Source organism: Astatotilapia calliptera, chromosome 5 (assembly GCF_964374335.1).
Source record: "Astatotilapia calliptera chromosome 5, fAstCal68.1, whole genome shotgun sequence".
Classification (NCBI taxonomy): domain Eukaryota; kingdom Metazoa; phylum Chordata; class Actinopteri; order Cichliformes; family Cichlidae; genus Astatotilapia; species Astatotilapia calliptera.
In genome coordinates this window covers 27321318-27344613 of record NC_137426.1, presented here as the reverse complement: position 1 = coordinate 27344613, position 23296 = coordinate 27321318, and the positions used below count along the sequence as shown (strand labels likewise).

The 23296-nt window shown below is 41.1% G+C and overlaps 2 protein-coding genes and 1 long non-coding RNA gene across 27 annotated transcripts in view; 1 reads left to right on the top strand and 2 right to left on the bottom strand.

Annotated features, from left to right (window-relative positions):
• Positions 1-2308, bottom strand: part of cast (calpastatin) — a 31259-nt gene extending 28951 nt beyond the window's left edge. For 14 of the 25 annotated variants that reach the window (XM_026168567.2, XM_080301965.1, XM_080301975.1 and 11 more), the window contains exons 1-3: positions 1310-1414; positions 1015-1214; positions 273-362 (exon numbers count right to left, since the gene is read on the bottom strand). In XM_026168567.2, coding sequence (XP_026024352.2) covers positions 273-362; positions 1015-1044 — 120 coding nt within the window. In that variant the 5' untranslated portion in view covers positions 1045-1214; positions 1310-1414. Of the gene's footprint in view, positions 1-272; positions 363-1014; positions 1215-1309; positions 1415-1794 lie in introns of those variants that run through there. The other 11 variants (XM_080301973.1, XM_080301978.1, XM_080301993.1 and 8 more) reach the window with 10 other exon arrangements.
• A 3591-nt stretch (positions 2309-5899) lies between these two features.
• LOC145428942 (uncharacterized) lies at positions 5900-9155 on the bottom strand. The gene is made up of 2 exons (XR_013909297.1): positions 9021-9155; positions 5900-8890 (listed from the first exon to the last, which is right to left on the bottom strand). It is a non-coding gene; the product is annotated as an uncharacterized LOC145428942 (long non-coding RNA).
• On the top strand, positions 8782-22465 carry pcsk1 (proprotein convertase subtilisin/kexin type 1). Its single transcript, XM_026168564.2, has 14 exons — positions 8782-9210; positions 10191-10295; positions 10382-10504; positions 13337-13483; positions 14567-14643; positions 15425-15513; positions 16406-16578; positions 17005-17217; positions 17309-17409; positions 17499-17732; positions 18896-19053; positions 19139-19272; positions 19425-19586; positions 20368-22465. The coding sequence occupies exons 1-14, from the start codon at positions 9028-9030 to the stop codon at positions 20776-20778; spliced, it is 2310 nt and encodes a 769-aa protein (XP_026024349.1). The 5' UTR covers positions 8782-9027; the 3' UTR covers positions 20779-22465.
• Positions 22466-23296: the final 831 nt, after the last annotated feature.

The window sequence follows — 23296 nt, the reverse complement described above, 5'->3', positions numbered from 1 at the left end:
TAAATATTGTCACCTACTTGTTTGCATCTACATTAACAGGCCAGTGGGTTCAGCGGTGATTCTTTTTTACAGCTACACTTCTACTTGTATCCACTCTCAGTTACTGGGCAGTGTTGAGAGACAAAAATCACACAGCAGCCCCTATCTTTTAATGTATCCTGTGAGGTTTACATGGAGCAAAGTAGCTGACTGCATCCCCGCCCTGTTTTAACCTTGAGCTGCAGAACATTGCTGAAGGCATTGTGTCATTCAGGAGAAAATGAAGTCAGTACCTTGCCATAGTAGGACCCTGCAGTGGGATAGAAGGCTGAAGTCTGTCTACTCTTTTTGACTTCAGCTGTGCAAGGATCTGCTTTTCCATGCTACAAACACACACACACACAACAGTTTGTTAGGGCTTTTAGGGTGAGTCAGTTGTTGGCATTAAATTAAACACAACTTCTGGACAGGAAGCAGTGATTTCAGTCTATTGTGTTACTGTGTTGGTGCCTTATTTTCTAGCTTTTCCTCTTTTTCTTTTTTTTGGTAACATTTTTGTAATATTCTTAACTGTGAAAAAGTTCTGCTCAAATAGATTTTCATAGTTTGTAGCATTAAGGTATGTAAGCAAGGTAACACCAGCTCATTAATTGCATTAGTTAACATGCTAAAATGTTCATTATTGATATGCAACAGTACCGAGACACAATAACTGGAGATAATCCAGATGTGAAACGTGAGGGCTGAAGGCCGTTTAAACAGCCACACGCCCTCATGTATGAATAGTGTTTGACAAAAAGTGGGCGAAGTCTTTTCAGCACTTTATTTCGGTTCTAACAATATCTTGTACAGCCCACAGAGCATCCAGAACCGCTCCTACACTTTCAGACTAGCTGTTCGGGTTTTCTGCAATAAAAGCACACCTGGCGTCTAAAAGGGTGCCAAGATTTACTTTGAAAGTGCTAATGCCAGAGGCTCAAATAAAAGAAAGAGGGAGAAGAAGGTGAAGGGGAAAAAAGAGGGCGATGTACTCACAGTACTGCTCCAGTATGCCGCATACGCCATGAGAGAGCAGGAGGTGAAAACAACTGTCCGAAATAAAACTTCCACTCTGCTACAATGCCGCTCTCTCCTGTCTTCACTGACAGATATCTTTTCTCATACCTTGCCGAACAGAGCGCCACTCCCAGCAGACACCAAATTATCGCCACACACTTCTGTCCGGGGTGCAATTTCTGACTCAGAGAGATTACAAAAGAATTTCACTCTCTAATTTTTTTTTCCAGTGAAATTTTCTGGTTCGCATAAACAAAAACAATCCAGCATTAACCTGTAGGCCTGGCATTAAACCACCCCACTGACTCACATCACCACACACACACACGGTTTTATTTCCAAAGAAGGAACTTCGTAGATCTCTATTGTGCTTGTTTCTGGCTCAGTGGTGCGCGCTACCAAGGGGGGCTTTACGCAATAGCCCATAGTTACAAAAGATGACATGAAAGCCTTATAGGCATTTGGCACCGGCAAATCATTCGCGACGCCGAGTAAAACCAATTACTGACATTATAAATAAATCAACGAGCCCTGAGCAATTCCTCTGCAAACGATGACACAGCCAAGCTCTAACATGTGCAGAACAGTTTCTCGCTTGAGCACATATATGGCAATGGGATGCAGTTTATCAGGTTAAATCAGTATCAACACTTCTGCAGCTTTGTCTAAGAATAATCAGCTGTGATATATCGGAGATGTTTACATCTTTAAACACATTAACTGAATTCCGCATGTCTCTAAAAAACGGAAAAATCCTACCTCGTCCTTTGCTTCCTTTGTAGCTTTATGATGGCCATGGCTTCTCTTCTTATGTGGCATCTTCAAAAATCTAAATGGATGAACTTCTATTCAAAGTTTCGTTAGTGCCCTCAGTTCTGTTTGGGAAATCAAACTCTACAGACTGACACACAGCCTTTGGTTTTAATTAGGCTGCCCCTCCCGCTGAAAGAGCTTTCGTCCTTGATGATTAAAGTAGTTGGCAAAACCAGAAAATTTCTCAACGTGGAGTTTATTTAATCGCGTAAGCATGTAAGGTCTCGTTGGTCTGCTGCTTTTTAGGATTTATAGTGCAGACTGGTTCAGAAACTAAGCCAAAAGTTACCAAAGTACACACAAAACTCTAATTTGATCACGTGAATGGGAAAACTCAGTGTTCAGCGGAAATAACTGGGATCGGTTGGCATTCACAAATGTATTCTTTTGCATTTTAAACAAGTATCCAACACATTCGCTTCAGTTTGGGTGTGTGAGAGGAAACGCCCCACAGCTCCAGGAAGAGTTGACTCACCCCTGGTTATTTTTCCCTTCCCAGCAAGATGTTTTTCTTGACACAATGCTGCCCTCTGCTGGCTAAACCGAGTACAGTCTGGGTCAACACGAAACAACAGCAGCAACAGCAGGTTTGAATACAGTGTTCAGTGACGAAATTAGCCTTTTCTATGGCGATGTTACTGGTTGTCCATTCTGATCTAGTTTCTACGTGACAGAAAAAATGTCCAGTGTTAAAATTTATTTACTTATAATTGCATTTAATCATATTATAAGTAATGCTCTTATTTTGAAAACGCTGCAACGCTTTCAGTATAATGAATAATGCGAATGTTTGACAAGAGGTTTTGGTTTTGGCCTTCACCCGAGTGAACATAAAACATTTAACAGACAACATTTTCAGGGGGGGGGAAAGAACAAAGGCTTATTTTGATTGCTCTGAAAGAATCTCGTTTGAATTTGAATCGGCAGACACCGCATGGCCTTCACGAGGCAATCCTCCGTGAGATTTGTGTCCCTTTTACGGTTTTGTGCCAAAAAGTTCTCTTTAGAAAAAAAAAACTCCATATTTTCTTCTAGATAGCATGTAGTCATCATGTTTTATGAAGGGATTATATATAAAATAAAGAGATGTAGAAAGTATCTTTAAGACTCTTTTTCAAAATCTACATTATAATAAATTCAGTGTTTTTTGGCCATTAAAATTCTTTATAGAACTGTGATAATATATTTTTGGGAATTTCTGCTTCCCTGTTGGCCAAACCTTGAAAAGAAGTGTCAGTGGCACTTCTTATCTGTATAAATAAAGGACAAAATCATGTTGCAAAAAACTGCTGCATCTTTTAACTTGACATGAATATTCTTTCTGGCTCACAATGACTTGATATTATTCATAAAGGATGTGTGTGACTGCTCATAGGTCAACAAGTCATTTACAACAGTTTAAATAAAGGCAAACACTTTTTGGCACAAACTGGGGTGCTTCACATGTAGGGCAAATGTGCAAACCAACACTCAGTCATGTTCAGTAAATATCAGGTGATGGGGCTCCTTCAATGACGTGACAGCATGGAAAAATATTTTGTTTACACAAGCACCAACTCACTAGGGTTTAGCTATGTCAGCTTTTTTCCACCCTTTAAGCACTAAGTTGGTCGTAGCATTAAGAAGGTTACTGATCACACTGCAAATGAAATATCACACAAGATGAAGACCGTTTAAAGATGATCTGTTGAATGCACTTCTCTAATGTATAATATAAATATATATCCTTCTTTGAGAGTTGTTTTTCCATAATAGGCAGTAATGATAACGTTAAAACTGTCAACAATACATACATAGATACATACTGGCATAAACAAAATTTTGTATGCAGCGGACATGCAGATTAGATTAAATGAGCCTGAATTGGATATTCTGTAGTCTCTTTTATCTATTTGCTTTCTCCAGCGACTCCTAATAACACATTTTCTGACGTGCTAGATGTTGAATTTTTTGCAGATTAATGCGAGATTGTTCTCCATACCTAATATGTTCATGTCTGTGACACATCAATTCAAAACATTTCGTTTTAAATGTATGGATCATTACAGGGTAATTTTTTTCAGGACTGCTTTTGTGTTTATGAAATTGTTTACTTTAAAAAATGAGAAACTATCAGAACAGACGATTTGACTGACATCTTCTTCTGTAAATTAAAAGAGACCACTAGATAAGACACCAAAGAAGTCTACAAAGACGATTGCACCCCAATGAGTTGCACTTCCTGTCTAATCTACCCGTCAGCACCAAGCCTTTTCCACATTTTATCTACTTCCTGTAAATCTATGCTTCCCGCATCTCTGTTTTTCAGTGCTGACATCCCTGAAGTGACGTGACTGACTAACATGTCCGAACAACACTCTGATGGCCTTTAGAGACAAAGTCCGTTTGACACCTGCACGTCCCGATAACAGTTTAAACTCCATCACACCCCCACATCAATCAACTGTTTCCTCACTCTATCAATCTCAATCTGTCTGACACCAGAAAGAGAATTTCACAGCACCCTCTGATAGCACATGGCATTTGTGCAGCGTTGATTGAACTTTGGGGACGTGAATGATTTAATCAAAATCTTAACCTTTGCTTTGGTTAACAGTTTAGGTTTTCTTATATTCATTTACAATAGCTAAAAGATTACGCCAAACATTGCGTCAAAATAGTGCAACATTGCCTGCACAAAGCAAGGTTCAGATTGCAAAATGTGGCTGGGGACATTTCTCAGTGATGACTAGTTAAATTGCACTTGTAGTGTTTTCTCCTAATAGCAACACAACACCGCAGTATCTCCTAGAAACCAAACTAACATAGGTAAACTTTTGTTTCGGCCAAGAGCTTTATCTGAAAATCATCATTACAGATTACATTACATTTTGGGATGTTCAGTAGTACATTTACAGGGCAGTATTACAGGTCTTATTAGCTTTTGTCTGCACAGCATGTCTGTGTAAAAATGTCGCACTATTACTTCAGCTAAGCAATAATCTGACCAACACATGACACATGCAATGTAATAAAGGAGACACTTGTGAACTTATTTCAAATGAACTGTAGTCCTTCTAGACAACTTATTGAGACGTGTGGGTGAAGATGTGTCACACGCTTGTAATGTGGGTTGGCATGGCAACCATGTGTCACAGCCTGCAGATTCCATTGGTTACTAACTTGTATAACTTGTAAGGCATCTCCTCATGTCACAAGTATTTGCTTTGTGTTTGCTGCATAACAGACTTCAGCTGAATGGACTATGAATATAATTCATCATTAAACTATTTCATTATTGTTCATTTTTTTATGTGCTTGAAATTTGATCTGTGGCTCTTAAAAAGTAACATGCTCATAAATCACTAAACAACCTAGAATATTGTTGCTGCCACTGAACCATGAGAGGGACAGGAAGTGCAGCTCAAGTCGTCACATCTATTTGCCACGCCTAATTGATTCGGGGCTGAACATTTGTGTGTTGAGGTGGCTCTACAGCCCCCTCTGCGTCAACCTCCAGCTAAAAGCTCCTGCTTTCCGTCACTGCCTGTCTGTAGAGCTGGAAAAATAATTAGCTGACGAAACACGGCGGGACCTTTGACCTCATTTCGATGAACTCATTGTGCATATCTTTTTGGTAAACTGGTGTGAGTGTCCGCTCAGCGGAATAAGGAAAGGAGGAGGAGTAAGCTCACACCACTCACTGAAACACGCACACATCCCAGAGATAAAGGCAGAGGATGCAGAGAATCGATGACAACCAAGTCAAAGATTCAGTGATCTGTAATGAAACCATAATCCCCTGAAATAAACTGCCCAGCTTGCTCATATTCCTGCAGCTCTTCAAGTGTGTGTCCGCCTGAGTGTGCCTCTGTGGTCAGAGCAAACAGTGGTTGCTAGGTAAAGATGGATTATACTGCAGATCTGGTGCAGACCTGTTTGCACACTGCCAGATGACCAGACATATCAGTCATTATCAGCTCTGACAAGTTTAGAGCACAATGACTAACAAGCTCACTCTATAAAAAAAGAAAAAAGAAGGGAAAAAACAGTGTACACTGGAATGAATAAGTCCATTACTATAGTAGTGTTTTTATTTTCATGGTTCTTTTGTGGTTCTTTATTTATACAGTTTGTGTGCCATGCACTGCAGCTAAACAATTTCTATTATGTCCATAATCATGGTACTTTTGCCTCTGGGTCATTGCACCTAAATGCAATCAGAGCACACTAAAACAGATTTTCCATTAGTAAACAAACTCAACAGCATCTGTGGCTATATAACTGTTACAAATAGCTACCTGCAGTCAGTGGGGGCAGAATTGTATTTTTACATGGAAAAACTATTTTCTTTCTAGATTGTGCAAGACAACATTTACAACCCATATGCTGGTTTGGATTTGTTTTAATGTACCTCTGCATGTGTCACACCGTGACGACAGAATCTGAGGTTCACAGGATTTATATTAATTATAAATCTAGCAACTCTGATGATGCTTCACGCAATTATTAACGCCGTTCCACATAACAACAATTCTTTCTATAATACCAAATGTTGCATGGTTTGCCTCTTTTAAAAAAAAATGTATTGTTGCATTATCTTTGACAAAATCTGTAGATAATTTTAGGGACTCAACACTGTCCAGTGTATATGGATGTATTTTTGCCATATTTGCGTTTGATTTTATATTTACCAGACTAACAAATACAATGAACTCTGTAGCTCACAACTAGGGCTGCCACAAACGATTATTTTGATAGTCGACTAGTCACCGATTATTTAGTCGACTAATCAGATCATCATCCACTGGACGTAAAACGTACAGCTTATTGCACCAGCAGCATCTGCTCTATCATTAGCTTACAGCTTTAAGTGTTTAAGGTATGTGCTAACTAAAAATAAAGACATGCTAGTTTATTAAATTTTAATGAAGTTTGCAGATTGTTTAGGTGAAGTTTAATAAATTCAGCCGTCTGCTCCTTGCTATCTAAAATATAACAGGACACCAGAGTATGTTCTCCAGCATCTCACACTTCTGATAATCAGCTGTCTGCTTGATGTTTACTCAGCTGTGTAAGAACTATAACTTTAATCTCAGCCAAACAGATTTACTCAGGAACAAATAAAATACTGAAAAAAGCCAAACAATAACATTTTAAGTTATCTAAGTGACTCATACATCATGTTTGACCTGAGAAGCGAAAAACGATTTGCCGGGAGTCCGGTGTTCTCACGGGCTCTAGTGACCTAGCCCCCGGCTAGCTATCGAGCTAGTGGGTAACAGACGTCTCCGAAAACGTCGGAGCGCTTTTGAAAATATGTGGTGTCTTGATAAACTGAGCAGATATTTGAGGTTTACACAGCTACATTCTCGCCTGAAAATATGTTAAACGTTTATTTTGTGACCCAGAAAGAATAATAAGAGTAATATTAAAACTAACTAGCTGCCGCCATTGTTGACAACTGAGCTGGGCTGCGCTATGAATTCTGGGACAGAGCTACTTCTTCTTCGGGGTTTAACGGCAGCTGGCATCCTTGTACATGCAGTGCTGCCATCTTCTGTTTCAGTCCGTTATTACACTCTTAAATCCTACTACTTATTCCTGCGTCTTTTGTGATCTTACAAAGCTTCAAACTACGCCTCGACTATTAAATCAGTCGTTGACGATTTGACTAGTCGACTAATCGTGGCAGCCCCTCATGTGGCCAAATATACACATATAAAACAAATATTCAGAAAAAGACTATTTAAATCACAACTAATCAAAACTGCAAATAGACACTAAAAACATAACCAGACTAGAATCAACGCACAATAACCTTTAAATATTCTCACTTAATGGCAGCACTGTCAAAACCTTTGTATCATCTGGTTTAGATACAGGGTGAAAAAAACACAAATATGAGAATAATAAACATTTACATCCTGTGTGTGCTTATACCAGAAAGATGCTACTAATGTCACCTGTCTCTGAGCAGCACTGCTGTTTCTGTGACTCTCAGATCTTCAGTAACTATCAGATTTCCTTAGAAGCAGTTTTATATAATATTTATGTAAAAATAATTATAATTATATACAAGAAGAAAGAATTAAACCACGTTATTGTCTCAGCAGCTTTAAATCAGAATATTGTACTATTGTGAGAGCAGTCTCTTATATTTAAAGTATAGCTTCCTTTTAGATTATGATTTCACTCTGCTGTCAATGGACTTACGAAATATGAAACATTATTACTGTTGTTTGACAGCCATGTCCACCTCCACCTGCTGCACTAAAGCTGTATCAGTCATTACGCTGTTATCGTGTAAGCTGAAATAACATAATGCTGAGCTAATAAATAATAAATTGTCTGGTTCCATAAATATAATGTTGGGATTTTGTCCTCAGTTAGTGGAAGAACCATTTCCCCCTTACGGGCAGCTCCGTGTTTGCTTTAGTTTTATCTCCTCGTTCTCTGACGTGAATCAGTGGTGTGGACGAGGAGCTGTCCGCGGTGCTGAAACCGCTTGCGTGTATGTGTGTGTTGGCAGAGTGGGATGTTTCGTGAACTGGGACAGATTTCCCTCATCCACGCTACGAGGTGCATCCAAAAGCACACGAATAATGGCACAAACAAATGCGTGTACGAGAGACTGCGAGGACATTTGGCTCATAAGGATAAGCCACCTTAAAGGGGATCACATAAGACTTCTGTTATTGTTGTTTTCTTCCCGGTGTCTCCTCTTTCTCCTCCTCCTTCTCTTCCTCTGGTTGGGGTGGGGGGGCACTGAGAGATATTTTTAGTCCGAGCCCCCCACCCCCACCACAGTTTGAGTTACATCCTCGGAGACTTGCGCTCACATCCCACCAAAGGTAGACGCCAAATTGACGTCAGAGCACCAGTAATTTGACGTGTGATCACCTCCCTCCTCCCCCCTCCCCCTCCCCATCCCGACCACACGCACACCCATGCAGCGCACAAGCCATCCCTCCCCATCACCAGTATTTCCTCTCCTTGGCGGACCAATAACGCGCAGTTTCACTCTCCCTCCATCTCAGCCAGCGGTTTCTTCAAGAATAAACTAAAAAAGAAGAAGAAGATTTATTTATTATCACTGCACGGCGTTCATATCTGAGAATTCTGGCTGCTTATCCTGTCTTGGAGGGAATCAAAGCATCTTTGTAAATATTTTTCCTCTCTGGTTGAATTACCTCTGACATGGAAGTGAGATGTCGTCCGGTGGTGATGTGCTGTGTTTTTGCCGTTCTCTGCTCCGCGCTTCCCCGACAGTCTTCTTACGGGGACAGACAGTACCTGAACGAGTGGGCAGTGGAGATCCCGGGCGGGCTGTCCGCTGCGGAGGCGATCGCCAGAGAGCTGGACTACGAACTGGTCCGACAGGTAGGCACCAACGCCCAGCGGCAATATGCGTGAACGAGTCTAAAATTAACTGTGTATTGGCAGTTTCCGTATTTGGCAAGAAATGAAGGCAAACTGGAACCAGTACAGAATTGTTGCAGGCTCGTTTTCATGTAACAAACAGCTCATTTAACAGTTAGAAATCTGAAAGCAGTGAGTGAAAAGGTAATTAAACGTGGTGCCGACAGTACAGGCTGTGGGCTGTGCTCAAACAACAGACCAGCAGGATATAGCTCTGCCAGTTACTCTGGTTTTTCTTGGTAAAGCCATTAAAGTTGAAGCTTATTGGTTTAACGATAGCCCTAAAGCACACACTGCATTTTTCATTAGAGGAAAATTATTTAATCAAGCTATGACTCACTGTTTACATCCTTCTGGTAACCCATACCTGGGAGTCAGGGTTTTAATATCCCTGCTGTGTGCATCACTGCTTTTCCTGTTACTGGAGACTGACTAATGCAGACCTATGCAAACATATTACACTGAGTCTCAATTAGAAACTCAATTCATTAATTCTTAGTGATCCCCTGACTTTGAAAAGCAGCGGTCAATGATTAACTGATCTTCCGTGTGTAAATGTTATAAGCAGTGTTCATTTGTGCAGTTTCTCCTACGTGAATTCAGTATGTTAGTCTACACGTTTCCAAAGAAGTTTGAAATAATTGCATTCATCCTCATTGGAAATGACATGTGATTGGTTCAGCTGTGGAACAGACTACGAACAGTAATCAATAAAAGCTTTAACAACCTTAAAGATCAATGTAATGTATCCAAATGTGAGCTTTCATAGCTGTAGGCCCCTTTTCTGTAGGCACTGCATTTTATTTGCTTCCAGCTGTAAATATTAGAAACAAAAAGTGTAAATAGGCTGATTTCTAATGATGCAGTTGGTCACATGCTGTAAAATGAAATAAATGAATAAAATATCACTCCTATCGCACATCTTGTCTTCTCCTCGGCAGATCGGGGCCCTGGAAGACCATTTTTTGTTCAAGCACCGCAGCCATCCTCGCAGAATGAAACGCAGCGCCAGCCACATCACCAGGCAGCTGTCCGAGGATGATAGGGTGAGTGGATTGTCTCTCTCCTAGTCTAACCTTTAAAGACTGAAAAAAACAAAATCCAATGCCTTCATCTATCTGTGTATGTGTAGGTGTTGTGGGCTGAACAGCAGTATGAGAAACGGCGCAGCAAACGAGCATCCCTCAGGGAGTGCAGGGACTGCCCGGTGGACAAGCTTTTTGATGATCCCATGTGGAACCAGCAGTGGTACCTGGTGAGTTACACTGAATTAAGTCTCAAAGTATAAAACATTAAAACATTTTGTACTCACTAGAACTCTTTAAACGCCAGATCTAAGTCGGCAACCACACTTCAACTCACATTGTGTTGTGTACTTTGGGCTTGGTTTGGCCTTCTGTTTGCATGCACCCAGTCTGTCTACCCATGAGACATATATCCCAAAGCCCTGTGAGTGCTGGACAGCTCCCTACAGTTTCTGCTCTGTCCCCACAGAGCCCTTGTGCTTCGAGAGGGGCATTAATGCATAAATATATATGCAAAATTTGCACTCTCCGGTCTACAAAATGAACAGCAAACGCTTCCATTTGTTCCCATAACCTCTGCCCAAAGAGTAGAGGAAAAACATGACAACAGTGAAACAATAGCATGGTATCAAGCAGTTCTTGCCAAAAGAGCCATTTGCTTAATTGGTTATCCAGTCCCTCGTGGAGATGAGAGGGATGGAGAGACTATAATCCAGCGGGATGGTGTAGAGTAGAACATTAGGTCTCAATTTACCCTCAATTGGATGTTTTAGCCCTGTGAGGCCAAGTAGTAGCATACAACAGTAGCATGTCACAGCATCATATCCCTTTCCAGATCCATTACTACCATATTCATTTAAACCCTGAGCACAAACTGACCCCAACATCTTCATAGAGTTTGATCCATAAGTTCAGGACTTTTAGCATGGTTGAATGCAAAGTGCCTACTATTGCAGCTGCTTGGGTTTTTGTAAGCTTTTCAGGGCAAAACACAGCTTTTTTCTTGCCTCTTTTTTAAAAAGAGATGTCTGGCTTTTTTTTACAAAAATCATTCAAATTCTGATTAATTGAATTAATTTTAGCTGATCAATTGAGTCACTGCTTTTTCTCTTACCCAAAAGGAAAAATAATAACCCTTTTTTTTTTCAGAGCGGTCCTTTTATCAGCAAAGTAGGTGAACACAAATGTCGCTGATCATAATAATTAACTGACCCTAACGCTTCTTTAAAGCGATCTGCAACACCTGCCTTACCTACGTCAAAATGGCTACATAACTGTGTGCGGCATATGTGCTGGTGTGTGAGTTTAAGGTGAAAGAAATAGAGAGCAAGGGATGTGCATTACGCTTAGCCCCGACTTTTTTGCACCTGCACTAACTGAACATGAGTCACACGCTTGTACAGAATAAGAAAACAAATTGAGATGAATCATTTTTGCCGATGAGGGATGATGACACTAATGGAATTGGCCTTAAAGTGCCGCTTAGTGTATTTCCACATCAGCCTGTGTCTGTGCTGCTGCACGGCCCACAAGATATTCCTCCTCAAGCATCATGATTTATTCACTTCCTCCACTCAGCACGGACAAAAGCAGAGGTAGACAAAGCGATGGTCTCAGCCACTATAGTATAATATGATTGGGTTTTTTTAGCTCTAGTGTATGCACACACAGACACACACACACACATAATAAGTAGATAATAAGCAAAGAAAAAAAGAGTGCTGAATGGTAATAGAAGGTTGCAGTGTGTGAGTAAAGCAAAGAGGTGCGACAGGTTACAAGACTCGATGATCACTGATGCTGGATTTGAGGTGGAGCTGTGTGACGGGGGCAGAGGCCAGCATAATGGCAGGGGAGGAGAGCTGGGATGAGTGTCGTTATCTATCGTGAGTGGGTGACTGCCTGAATTTAATCAGAGAGTGACTCATACTTGTAGCCTGAAATCCCCCCTGTTTGCGCGGGTGTGTGTGTGTGTGTGTGTGTGTGTGAGTGTGTATCCATGGCTGTACATGTGTCAGTCCACTTTAATTGTGCATCGAGGGATCTTTGTTCTGTGGTTTTAAGTCACCACTCATTTGTTATATGTGCAGTGAGCGTGGAGAGACTTGAGAAAGCTGCTGCTGTGTTTACCATTAAAATCAATGCATTGCAGGTTACTGAAAGACCCCCTCAGCTGCTGTCAGCATCAACAAGTGAGTCATTTGGTCACACTGAGACAGGCGATGTGTAACTATGTGCTGTCTTGGGCGTACAAGCCGTTCTGACAAACTGCTGGTGAACAAATGTTATGTAAAAGTGTGACAGTTGTTGTGTATTTTCTCTGAGATTTGAGTTCTATTCATTGTCAGCTGCAACTGAGAGGATGGGGTGAAAACAGGGAACTGAGGTGGAAGTCGGGGAGGGAGGGGGGAAAAGGGAATATATCACAGGGATGAGTCACATCTTGGGGAAGCGTTCTGCAGTGTCTGTGCATAATGCACAAAGAGCAAAAGAGCAGAGTTCTTTTTTTAGGTTTAACTGTCTCCAGCTCTGAATCATGCTCTTCCCAAAGCAAACAGGCTTCAGCCCTGCTCCCTCTCCATCCACCCCCTGCTGATTTTCCATTTAAAACAGGCTTGATGCACTCCACACTGTGTAATGTTATACAGCCGCAGAGATGGATTTCTAAATATGCCGAATGTGTGTCGAGGCAGGAAAACCAGAAAAACTGTGGGCTGACACACACTTCATCTCCAGATATTGTTAGGCACTTTGAGGGTTAGGCTAATCAGCCGATTTGATGTTTTTGAAAACACAAAAGCCTGAATTATATGACCTTCCCATAGCAATCTGTTTTCAAGTGGCCCAGCAGTGAAAGTGAAGTGACAAAGGAAATGCCTCCAATTCGGTAATGAATTTCGGTAAAGGTCAGTGGAAGAACCAGGAGACTGGAGAACTTTGACTGACCGTTGCATGATAATGCTTTAACAGCCTGACTAAATGAAGTGGTCGTAGATATTTCCCACGTAATCTAATTTGAAATTACTCGTGTGTCATTTTGTGATGTCGTGCCTCTCTTCCAGCAAGACACGCGGACGTCCTCCTCGCTGCCGAAACTCGACCTGCACGTGATCCCCGTGTGGCAGAAAGGCATCACGGGGAAAGGAGTGGTCATCACCGTTCTCGATGATGGGCTGGAGTGGAACCACACAGACATCTACTCCAACTACGTAAGACACCGTTTCCATGGAGACAGCCTCCGTAGTCTGGGTCTGTCGTTTCCATAGCAATGCTGCTGGTGACACCTTGCAAGACGACTCATAAAGGCAGTATTAAATCATCTATATGATAATGCCTACCTCAGAGGAGCTTTATGAGCTTTCATTTCTAGACCCGAAATGGGCGTTTAACTGTAATGATGATTTCACTGCGAATGACTGCACTCCTAGCGAACAAGGATGCAAAATTTGAAAACATTTGTTGTTCCTCCGTGAATGTTTTGACTGTCTCGTAATTATGAGCCGATGAGACTGAGGGCGACTGAAAAGAAGCTCAAAGAGACGTTTCAGTTTGGCATAGTTTCTCTTGTTGAGAAAAACTCTAAAGGCTCCATCTGTGGTTTGGTTTCAAACAGTGCCGTTGCTGTCAGAAGCGAGCAGAAAGCAAGAGAATGAAGGCGGAAGAGACAGGGATTGAGCAAGAGAAGAAGAGAAATGATGTGTGACAGGGGTCATCCACAGGCCTGATGGAAAAGACTCCCACTGTAATCAAGTTAACACTGGTTAATCAACTAGGGCCAATCAAGTGAGACACTCATCCTCAGCGATCAGGGCATATGAGTGGCATGCATTTGCATTTACTTAATGGCAGTCCATTTAAAGATGACAGTCACGGCCATTAAGTTGATGTTAAAGCTGCTGCTGAGAACCAGAAACTGAAAAGAAGCTAAAACAGCTCTGTTTGACTTCCCTTTCAGCTAGAGGATCATTTCTATGATTGACTGCGCTTGTAATGCAGGAGAATGACAGGAATGAGAAAAATGGAGAGCAGATATATCTTGCTATAAATAAAAAGGGCAGTTTGTAAATTCATGCCGCAACCTCCTGCCAAGAGCAATAATTCAGTATGTGTGGTTTCACTGTTTGACCACAACACCTCTTTTCTCTGAACGCAATCATATGTGTTACCATGACAGGAGGTAGGCCATGGCGAATCTGTGTTTGAAGCGTGTGTCGTCACTGGCGTGAACCGACCTCATCCCATCTTTTCAGAAACGCCCCCTGACTGTTGTGTTCCCTTGTCACTTTTTCCAGGATCCAGCAGCCAGCTATGATTTCAATGACAATGATCCCGACCCTTTCCCCAGATATGACTCCACTAATGAAAACAAGTAAGTTAATGGCACTGGTATTCTCACTGCTTCATCTGTCTTTCCTTTGTTTTTTTAACAAAATAGGACTAACTCTTCCTCCTGTCACAACCTGGCTTGTAGAGCCGGGACAAAAAGATGGACACACCGTTTGCCAATTTAAACATTATCAGTTACAACAACTGAAATACAAGCTAATGAGGTGTGTAAATCAACAGGATCAGTGGGGTAGGGTGTGCATGTATGAAAAGATATTGCAAGTGTTGTAAATTTAGTAAATAACCAAAAATGAAAGAAAAACAAGTGCAGCGCACAAGCGGGAGTTGAGAGAGTGCCAGATTTATAGTCTGGAAACACAAGGTCCAGGTGTAGCAAAGACTTGAAACACATGAGAAAAGACTGAAAACAAGGGGCAGGGGTCGTCATACGTAGTTTAGCAGTGTAAATCCTTTCCATAAACAGAGTGTTTCTGCAGTAGCTTCAGATAACGGCAAGAAAATTGAAAAACAGCGCTCACGTTGGACTCACTTTACTCCTGTTTAGGTTAACAATCCTCCCTCTGCCAGCTGCCGCACACGCATGCACATCCACACACTTTATCCTCTGCCAGCAACCCCGAGCTCCTTTGTTATCAGAATACTCCACTCCAGTTCAAAGCCTCCTGGATGAATTGGAGCCAGTCAAACAAAAACACCTCTGTTTTAGCCTCTGCTCTAAATATGAAATTCAATGAGATAAGTTATGTAACTAAACAAGGTAGTGGGTAATGAGTGTTGTTAATTAATTGTGTTTTTCTTCTCAGGCATGGCACTAGGTGTGCTGGGGAGATTGCAATGCGGGCAGACAACAATAAATGTGGGGTTGGAGTGGCCTACAACTCTAAAGTTGGAGGTAAGAGGTTTAGTTTCCCTTTTTTTAGATCCACAGTAGACAGATATTTAGGGGAAGGAGGGAGGGGAAATTTATAGATTTATAGATTTATAGCTAGACTGTTGTAGATCTCTCCTCTAAGAGAGGGGACAAGGCTCATGAGTGCCAAGAGTAAATGATGATATTTGTTCTCTATTCAGGATTAAAACATCACTCTTCCCTTTTAAAATCCCATTTGGGCTTTTTTTTTCTTTAGATTTCCTGATGTTGACACTCTGCTGAGAGATGATTGAGGATTTTTGTCCAATGACAAAAACATTTTGACCCAAGTTTAATTATTCATATATTTATTATAAGCCATCTCTTACAGCATCTTTGTCTTTGTGTGTAAAACAGATATTAACCCAAATGTTAAAAATATACCACGTTAAGAATCTCAACAAAGTTGGAACACATGTACCACTGTGAAGCAATCCCGTCCTCTTTTAATGTTCTTCTTAATGTTCTTAGTCAGGATGCAAAAGAGCAGAAATGGCCGGGGTTTTTTTTCAGTACTCTGGCTGCTATCCTGGGATTTTTGTTGTTTTGGTTTTATTTTAAGCATGTGTGGAGGAAAGACTTCCTGATGGAGGCCTGATTTTGATACCAGATGGTTACATAATGTCAATCTACAAAATTACTCAGCTCCAATCCACTGAAACAATGATCTGCATATTATGGCTCAAAAAATATGAATGGGCAGCAGCAACATCATCTTTAAAATCTAAAGAGAAGAGTTTTATTCATAGCAAATTAATTAAAGTCTTTGACTTTTCTTTCTTTGTTTTAATTAAACCATAATGAATAGTCAGTAACTGACAGTAAGCCCAAGAGTCTGGACACCGCTCTGACCTTCCCGTCTCACTCTGCTCAGGGATTCGTATGCTGGACGGGATTGTGACCGATGCCATCGAGGCGAGCTCTATTGGGTTCAATCCGGAACACGTGGACATTTACAGTGCCAGCTGGGGACCAAATGATGACGGCAAGACAGTGGAGGGCCCTGGTCGTCTGGCGCAGAAAGCTTTTGAATATGGCATTCAGAAGGTATATGATCCAACTGGGAGCTTTGAAACACATTTGGCATTCCTAATAGGAGCTGCTATGTGCAGCAGAAAGGAAGTGTGATTGGAAAAAATCAATATGGACAACATAATTCGTTCCTGAGAATAAAACTGCTAATGACAAAGTGCCATGACTTCCAGTTTATTAGCAAAGATTGGCAGCGGACAGCACTGATTTACTCTCAGACTGCTTTTGTCAAAATAAGACAAAAACTTTTCACATGAAATTTATTACACCCTACACCTCTAAATAATTCATTAAATGCCAACATTTATATATTAGTGTGTAATCCTATATGACAGCATTACAGTGTTTGTACAGTGTCTTATTAGGAGTATAAGCTACAGGGCAATATCTGATAGCACAAACCCAAGCTGTGCTTGCTTTTGTCTTTCATGCCTTCTGTAGGGCCGTGGTGGAAAAGGCTCTATCTTTGTTTGGGCATCGGGGAACGGCGGCCGCCAGGGTGATAACTGTGACTGTGACGGCTACACAGACAGCATCTACACTATCTCAATCAGCAGTGCCTCCCAGCAGGGCCTGTCCCCGTGGTACGCTGAGAAGTGCTCCTCCACTCTGGCTACGGCGTACAGCAGTGGAGACTACACTGACCAGAGGATCGTATGTAACCATGTCTGTTTGTGTCACATGTAAGGTTAGATTGTGGCATGATTTTCGTTTTAACGTCATTTGTTGCCTGCTTGGTTTTCAGACCAGTGCCGATCTCCATAATGAGTGCACTCAGACTCACACTGGAACTTCAGCTTCTGCCCCGCTGGCTGCTGGAATATTTGCCCTGGCACTGGAACAAAAGTATGATCTAAAATTTGAACTCATTTAAAATATATTCATGCCATTGACAGTTTAAGTATTATTAAATGCTGACTGATCTCACTACTCAGTCCTGACCTTACCTGGAGAGACCTGCAGCACATCGTGGTCTGGACATCAGAGTTTGATCCTTTGGCCAATAACCCCGGCTGGAAGAGGAACGGAGCAGGGCTGATGGTCAACAGCCGCTTTGGGTTTGGCCTTCTCAACGCCAAAGCCTTGGTGGACCTAGCTGACCCGGCCACTTGGAAGCATGTGCCAGAGAAGAAGCAATGTATAGTCAGAGATGATTCTTTTCAGCCAAGGTGTGTAAAATTTTACAGCTGCTGCTCCATTTGTCTGCATGGTGTTAGTTTTATTTCATGTTGTAATTTATTTTTTTTTAATTATTAATGGCAACAAAAGGACAAGATTTTTTGATCAAATGATGCATGATGATACTAGCTGTATGACACGTGCACATTGTAACTAATATATCCCGGACATGATCGTGATTAAGTCCACCACACAATCCAACAATCATTTTCAGTATCTAATTTTAGATATACAGAGAGAAAGCTTGTTCCCTTTTGTCCTGACATGTTGATTCCAGCAGAGCAAACAGACAAACCCATCTGTGTTATTAAAGACACATCTGTTACTTGTTGATTCGAGTCATGAGAATATTAAGTCTTAAGCCTGAGCGCAGGAGATTTCTTTGCAATGAAAACGCACGAAAGCCACAGTCATTTAAATTTTATGCCAGCCTTTACCTTTACGTTTACCTGTTTGTTGAGCATTGGCATTAAGTATTCAAATACATAAGCTACCAGCCATGGAGAAAGTAAAAAAAAAAAACACCTTCCTTTCCCTCTATCTCACTAGATGTCATCTTTATATTAACAAGAAATCGAAGAAAATTGATCCGTCATTGAAACTTTTAAGAGCATATTGGAAAGACCGACAGGCAGCCGAGGTCAGCTGAGCTGTGTCTTCCTGAAAGTGTCTGTTCTGCAATTTGCTTTGGATTATAGGACTCAATAGCACCCAGTTTCCCCATTACCGCCCAACATCCATGTTTAATCCCGGGGATTTGGCTTTACATTTCCGTCAATGCTTAGTGGGCTACAACCCCCCCTCCAGCTTTATGCCAGCTTGAACACGGAAATCCTTTCATTCATGTCTGGGAGAGATGGGGATTAGCTTTTTTATTTTTTTTATGCAAATAAACGAGCAGAGGTTTCAAATGCCTCATATGCATTTTATATGTGCATATATATATGTGTCTGAACTAACTATAAACTGATATGCAAGCTGTGCAACTAAAGTAGTGCAGGATTTTGTTGTTGTTGTTGTTGTTGTTGTCGTTTTGCTTGTTTTAGCTGAGTTACCTGCAAAAATGAGAAAATGTCACGTATGATCAATTTTTGTCGTCATGAGGAGCTGTTTGCTGCCTGCTGTTTCACTGCTATTTTATTGCATCCCGCAGGGAGCTAAAAGCAACGGGGGAGATCACTATAGAGATTCCAACTAAAGCCTGTGCAGGCCAAGAGAACGCGGTCCGCTCACTGGAGCATGTGCAGGTGGAGGCGAGCATTGAATATACCAGGAGGGGGGACCTACACATCACACTCACCTCTCCAGCTGGTTAGAGACACGCACACAAACACAAATAACACACGCGAGCGAAATGACAAAGCTCTCAAATAATCCCTTTTGGCTTTTCCCTCAGGGACCAGTACAGTGCTGCTGGCAGAGAGAGAGAGGGACACATCCTCTAACGGCTTCAGAAACTGGGACTTCATGTCCGTCCACACATGGGGGGAGGACCCTGCTGGTACATGGACCCTAAAAATCACAGATACTGTGAGTTAAGAATGTATATATATATATATACTTATATATGTTGTGATGAAAATCTTCTTTCTACATGTATTCCCAATACAAATTCCACTCTCTACTATAAGTAAAATTAAGTCTTTTTTATATATTATATATATTTTTCAAACCTTACCCAGTCCGGCCGCATGGAGAACAAGGGTCGGATTTTGAACTGGAAGCTGATCCTTCATGGAACATCAGAAAAACCGGAGCACATGAAGAAACCTCGAGTGTACATTCCTTACAATGCCGTGCAGAACGACCGCCGTGGTGTAGAACATATGGATGACATGATGGAGGTGAGTGCAAGTCCAACATAAATTAAAACTGCAGGTGAATCCCTACGAAGGTTTGGATGCTAGACGATTGACAGACAGTAATAAGTGCACAAAGGAACAGATCAAAGCATCCATTTAAGATCAACTTGAGTCGAAAGCGCGAAGTTTAAACTATGTACCAGTTTTTAATTCTAATAGTGATTGGCAGCTTGATGCATATAAATCCTACACCACAGAATCGGTTCAAAGCCAACACGATAACCGTGCTTATGTTGTCTATTTGGTCGACAAATCTTAGTGTAACAAACACAGAAGCTTTTCAGATGTTTGATGATGTAGTAATGATCCTGTTAACTATGTAAAAGAATCCATGCAAAAACAAGAAATGTTCTGAATCCCAGTCAGTGTTACATTTCAGATAATCTCAAAAGATGTGTGGGAATTGAGCATTAGACTAAGTTTGAGAGCAATTGTTGGTGCTGCTCTCCCAGCAGCGCGGGGCAGCATTAGATTAGGGTTAGCACATTTGATAACTTAGACCTCAGAGGGTTAAACAATAAGGAGATGACAGGAACCTTGTTTAGATCTGATAACAGATGTTGTTTTATTTCAGCTAGCCTGTCTACATCTGCAAAGCAGTGATACAGGGATCTTGTCCATAGAAACGATTTTTAAACATATTTTACGACCCACAAGAATCAAAACCAAACTTTAGACCTCCTCATTGGATTATTCTGGTATCACTGTGAGTGTGCCAAACTAATGGCTAGCCTCCTTTCTCTCTTTGTGTCTGCTGTTACAGGAACCAACACAGGCCCAACCTCAGAAGACTGAGAATGCCCAAGCCTCTCCTAATAACTCAGAGAAGGAGATCAAAAAACCCTCAAATTCACCCTTCTCCCCCTCCCTTGCTCTGCTGCGTCTCCTGCAGACGGCCTTCAACCGGCAGACCCCAGCGCTGCAGCAGTCTGAGCCCATTGCCAAGGCCTGGAGGAAGCAGCAGCAGCTGGGCCAGAGCTTCTCTCCCCCTGCTACGAGACTCCCGCCTCAGAAGCTGTACCAGGCTCTGGACATGATCAACAAGTACCGGAGCCCTGAGGACAGTGTCTACAGTGACTACAGTGACGGCTTCTACAGCACCAAGCCGTACAGGCACAGAGATGACCGTCTGCTCCAGGCCCTGTTTGAGATGCTCGACGATGCCCGCAAGTGAAAGTCTAACAGAGCAGTGAGGAGATCTAAGTGGAAGAGACTGTTGGTTTGGGAGCTGTGGAACAAGGTGAAACGAAGAAGGCTGAGACCAGGCACTGGGAGAGGAGGAGGAAAAAAGATACAGAAAAAGAGAGAACTCTTCCTGTTCTGTTGTTCCCCCCAAAATGCTGCATATCTGACCTATTAACCTTCACTTGCCAATCACCTTTTGTAAACAGATATTTAAATTCCTTCATTCAGTGCATAATGTCCAAATGTGATTCAAAGCATCTGCTTTATCTCCATGTAGTGAAAGTAAAAAAAATCATTTACACCAGACGAAAAGTGGAGTTGGTGGTGGTGATGGGGTTGACGGTGGCCTTTTCTCTCATCTCTTTACTGCCTGCTGAAGCATGCCACCTTTAGAATCTAAGTTTTGTAATAGTAGCTATATATTATCTATATATTATTCAGAGACATGGATTGTAATATGGATTTGTAATTACATCAAAAATCTTGACATTCTGATTCAAAAATCCCATTTCTACAGACTTTTTTTGGCATTGTCCAAAGTTTATGTCAATATGTTTCTCACTACAAATTTATTTGCTGTAGGGGACAAATTGATCCTAATTCAAATCAACATGAATTTAAGAGTGAAATTAAATTTGAATTCGATTAGTCATTTGAAAAGGTTTAAAAGTGTTGACTAAAGATTTATTCTCAGGGTGTCAGCGAACCTCAACAGAGGACTTTTCAAAGTATTTAGAGAAATATATTTAGTGTGACAGATTATTTAGTGTAAAATGATACAGATGACACGATAATACAGACGAAACATTAAAACTAGAAAAGATTATGATAGCAACAAATGACTGAAAGAGCACTGGAAATCTTTTCAGTTGGAGCGAATTACAGATTAATCTTCTTGTGCAATTTGTTTAATTTTGTATGAGTATAATGCTGCATTAAATTAAATATTTTTCTATGGATACCTTATAGGTTATGAAACAATATATAGAGTCTCAAACTATTTATTTTCTCGTGACACAGTTCAGTAAAGTCAGTGTAGTTATAATCACTGCAAATGAGCACTGCCAAAAATCCTGCTCTTACAAAGAAGCTCCTGTGCAAAAAGCTCTTTAATCAGAATTTGTAATATGCCATCTATAAACAGTTCTGTGAATCCTGGACACAATTTTTTTTTTGCATTATTATTTGCAAATAAACCACTTCTCTGGTGTTGTTTGATTTTAATCAATCTATTGACTGACCAAAAGCTGTGTAGAGTAGGGGCTCTGCAGTACAACTCTTAAGCACATTCATGTTGAACGCCTTAAAATATGCTGTAACACATGTGCATACTCATCTCTATGTGATGTAGGTTGGTTTAGAGATGCTAGTGTAAGTGTTTATGACATAAATAGCTATGAAGTTCTTATGCAGAGTCCCTACCCTCCAGCTTGGAGCTGCCCGCCCCCACTGCTCTGCCAGCACAGTGACAGGAAAACAACAATGTTTGGAAAAACGCTTTACATGCACCCTGTAATTTAGCCATTCTTTAGTGTAGTCCATGCTGTTTCCTTTATGTTTTAGTTTCTGGCTGAGACTTCAGGCCAGAGTTGTTTACACAAACCAATGTTATGTTGTGATATCTGTATGGGTGTACAAAAAATTATTATTATTTATCTTAATAAACTGCAAAGTGACTTCTTGTGTGTGTTTGAGTCTCTGGCAATAGGTTAGGGCCACCTTGCTAATACTGAGTTGGATCTCCCTTTTTCTTTCTGCACTGCTGTAATTCAACAAGGTGCTGCAAAGATTCCTCACAGATTTTTAGTCCATATTGACATGAGAGCATCACACAGTTGCTGCAGACTTGTTGGCTGCACATCCATCATGTGGCTCTTCCATTCCACCGCATCCCAAAGGTCTTCTATTGGTGACCAATGGACTTTTGAGACAACCTGGGTACAATAAAGTCATGCTCCAAAAACTAGTTTGAATTTTTTAAAGGTTTGTGACATGGTGCATTATCCTGCTGAATGCAGATGACTACACTGTGGTCATAAAGACACGATAACGATCGCTGACAATACTCAGGTAAGCTGTGGTGTTTAAACGGTGCTCAGTTAGTACTAAGGAGCCCAAAGTGTGCCAAAAACAGACATTCCTCACACTATTAATTCACTAACAGCAGCCTGAACCATTAATACAAGGCAGGATGGATCCATGCTTTGATATTTGCTTTACAGCTGAACATTAGATAGGTTTCCCAATAGATAATCAAGTCCAGATTATACTTTATGAAATCTAGAAATCAACATAATTGAACACATGAATCACAATTTCAAGGAGGCACTAAAAGCACTGAATTTATTGCCATGTGATTGCGTGCAGCTGAATAACTGTTGAGTGTACGACTACATTGATATTTTGTCCAGAAAGACAAGCAGTGGGTGCAGATTAACCAGCGGATGCACTTTGGATTTTTCTGAAAAGCTTCTCTTTTTGAGGCTCAAAATGAACATTCATATTTT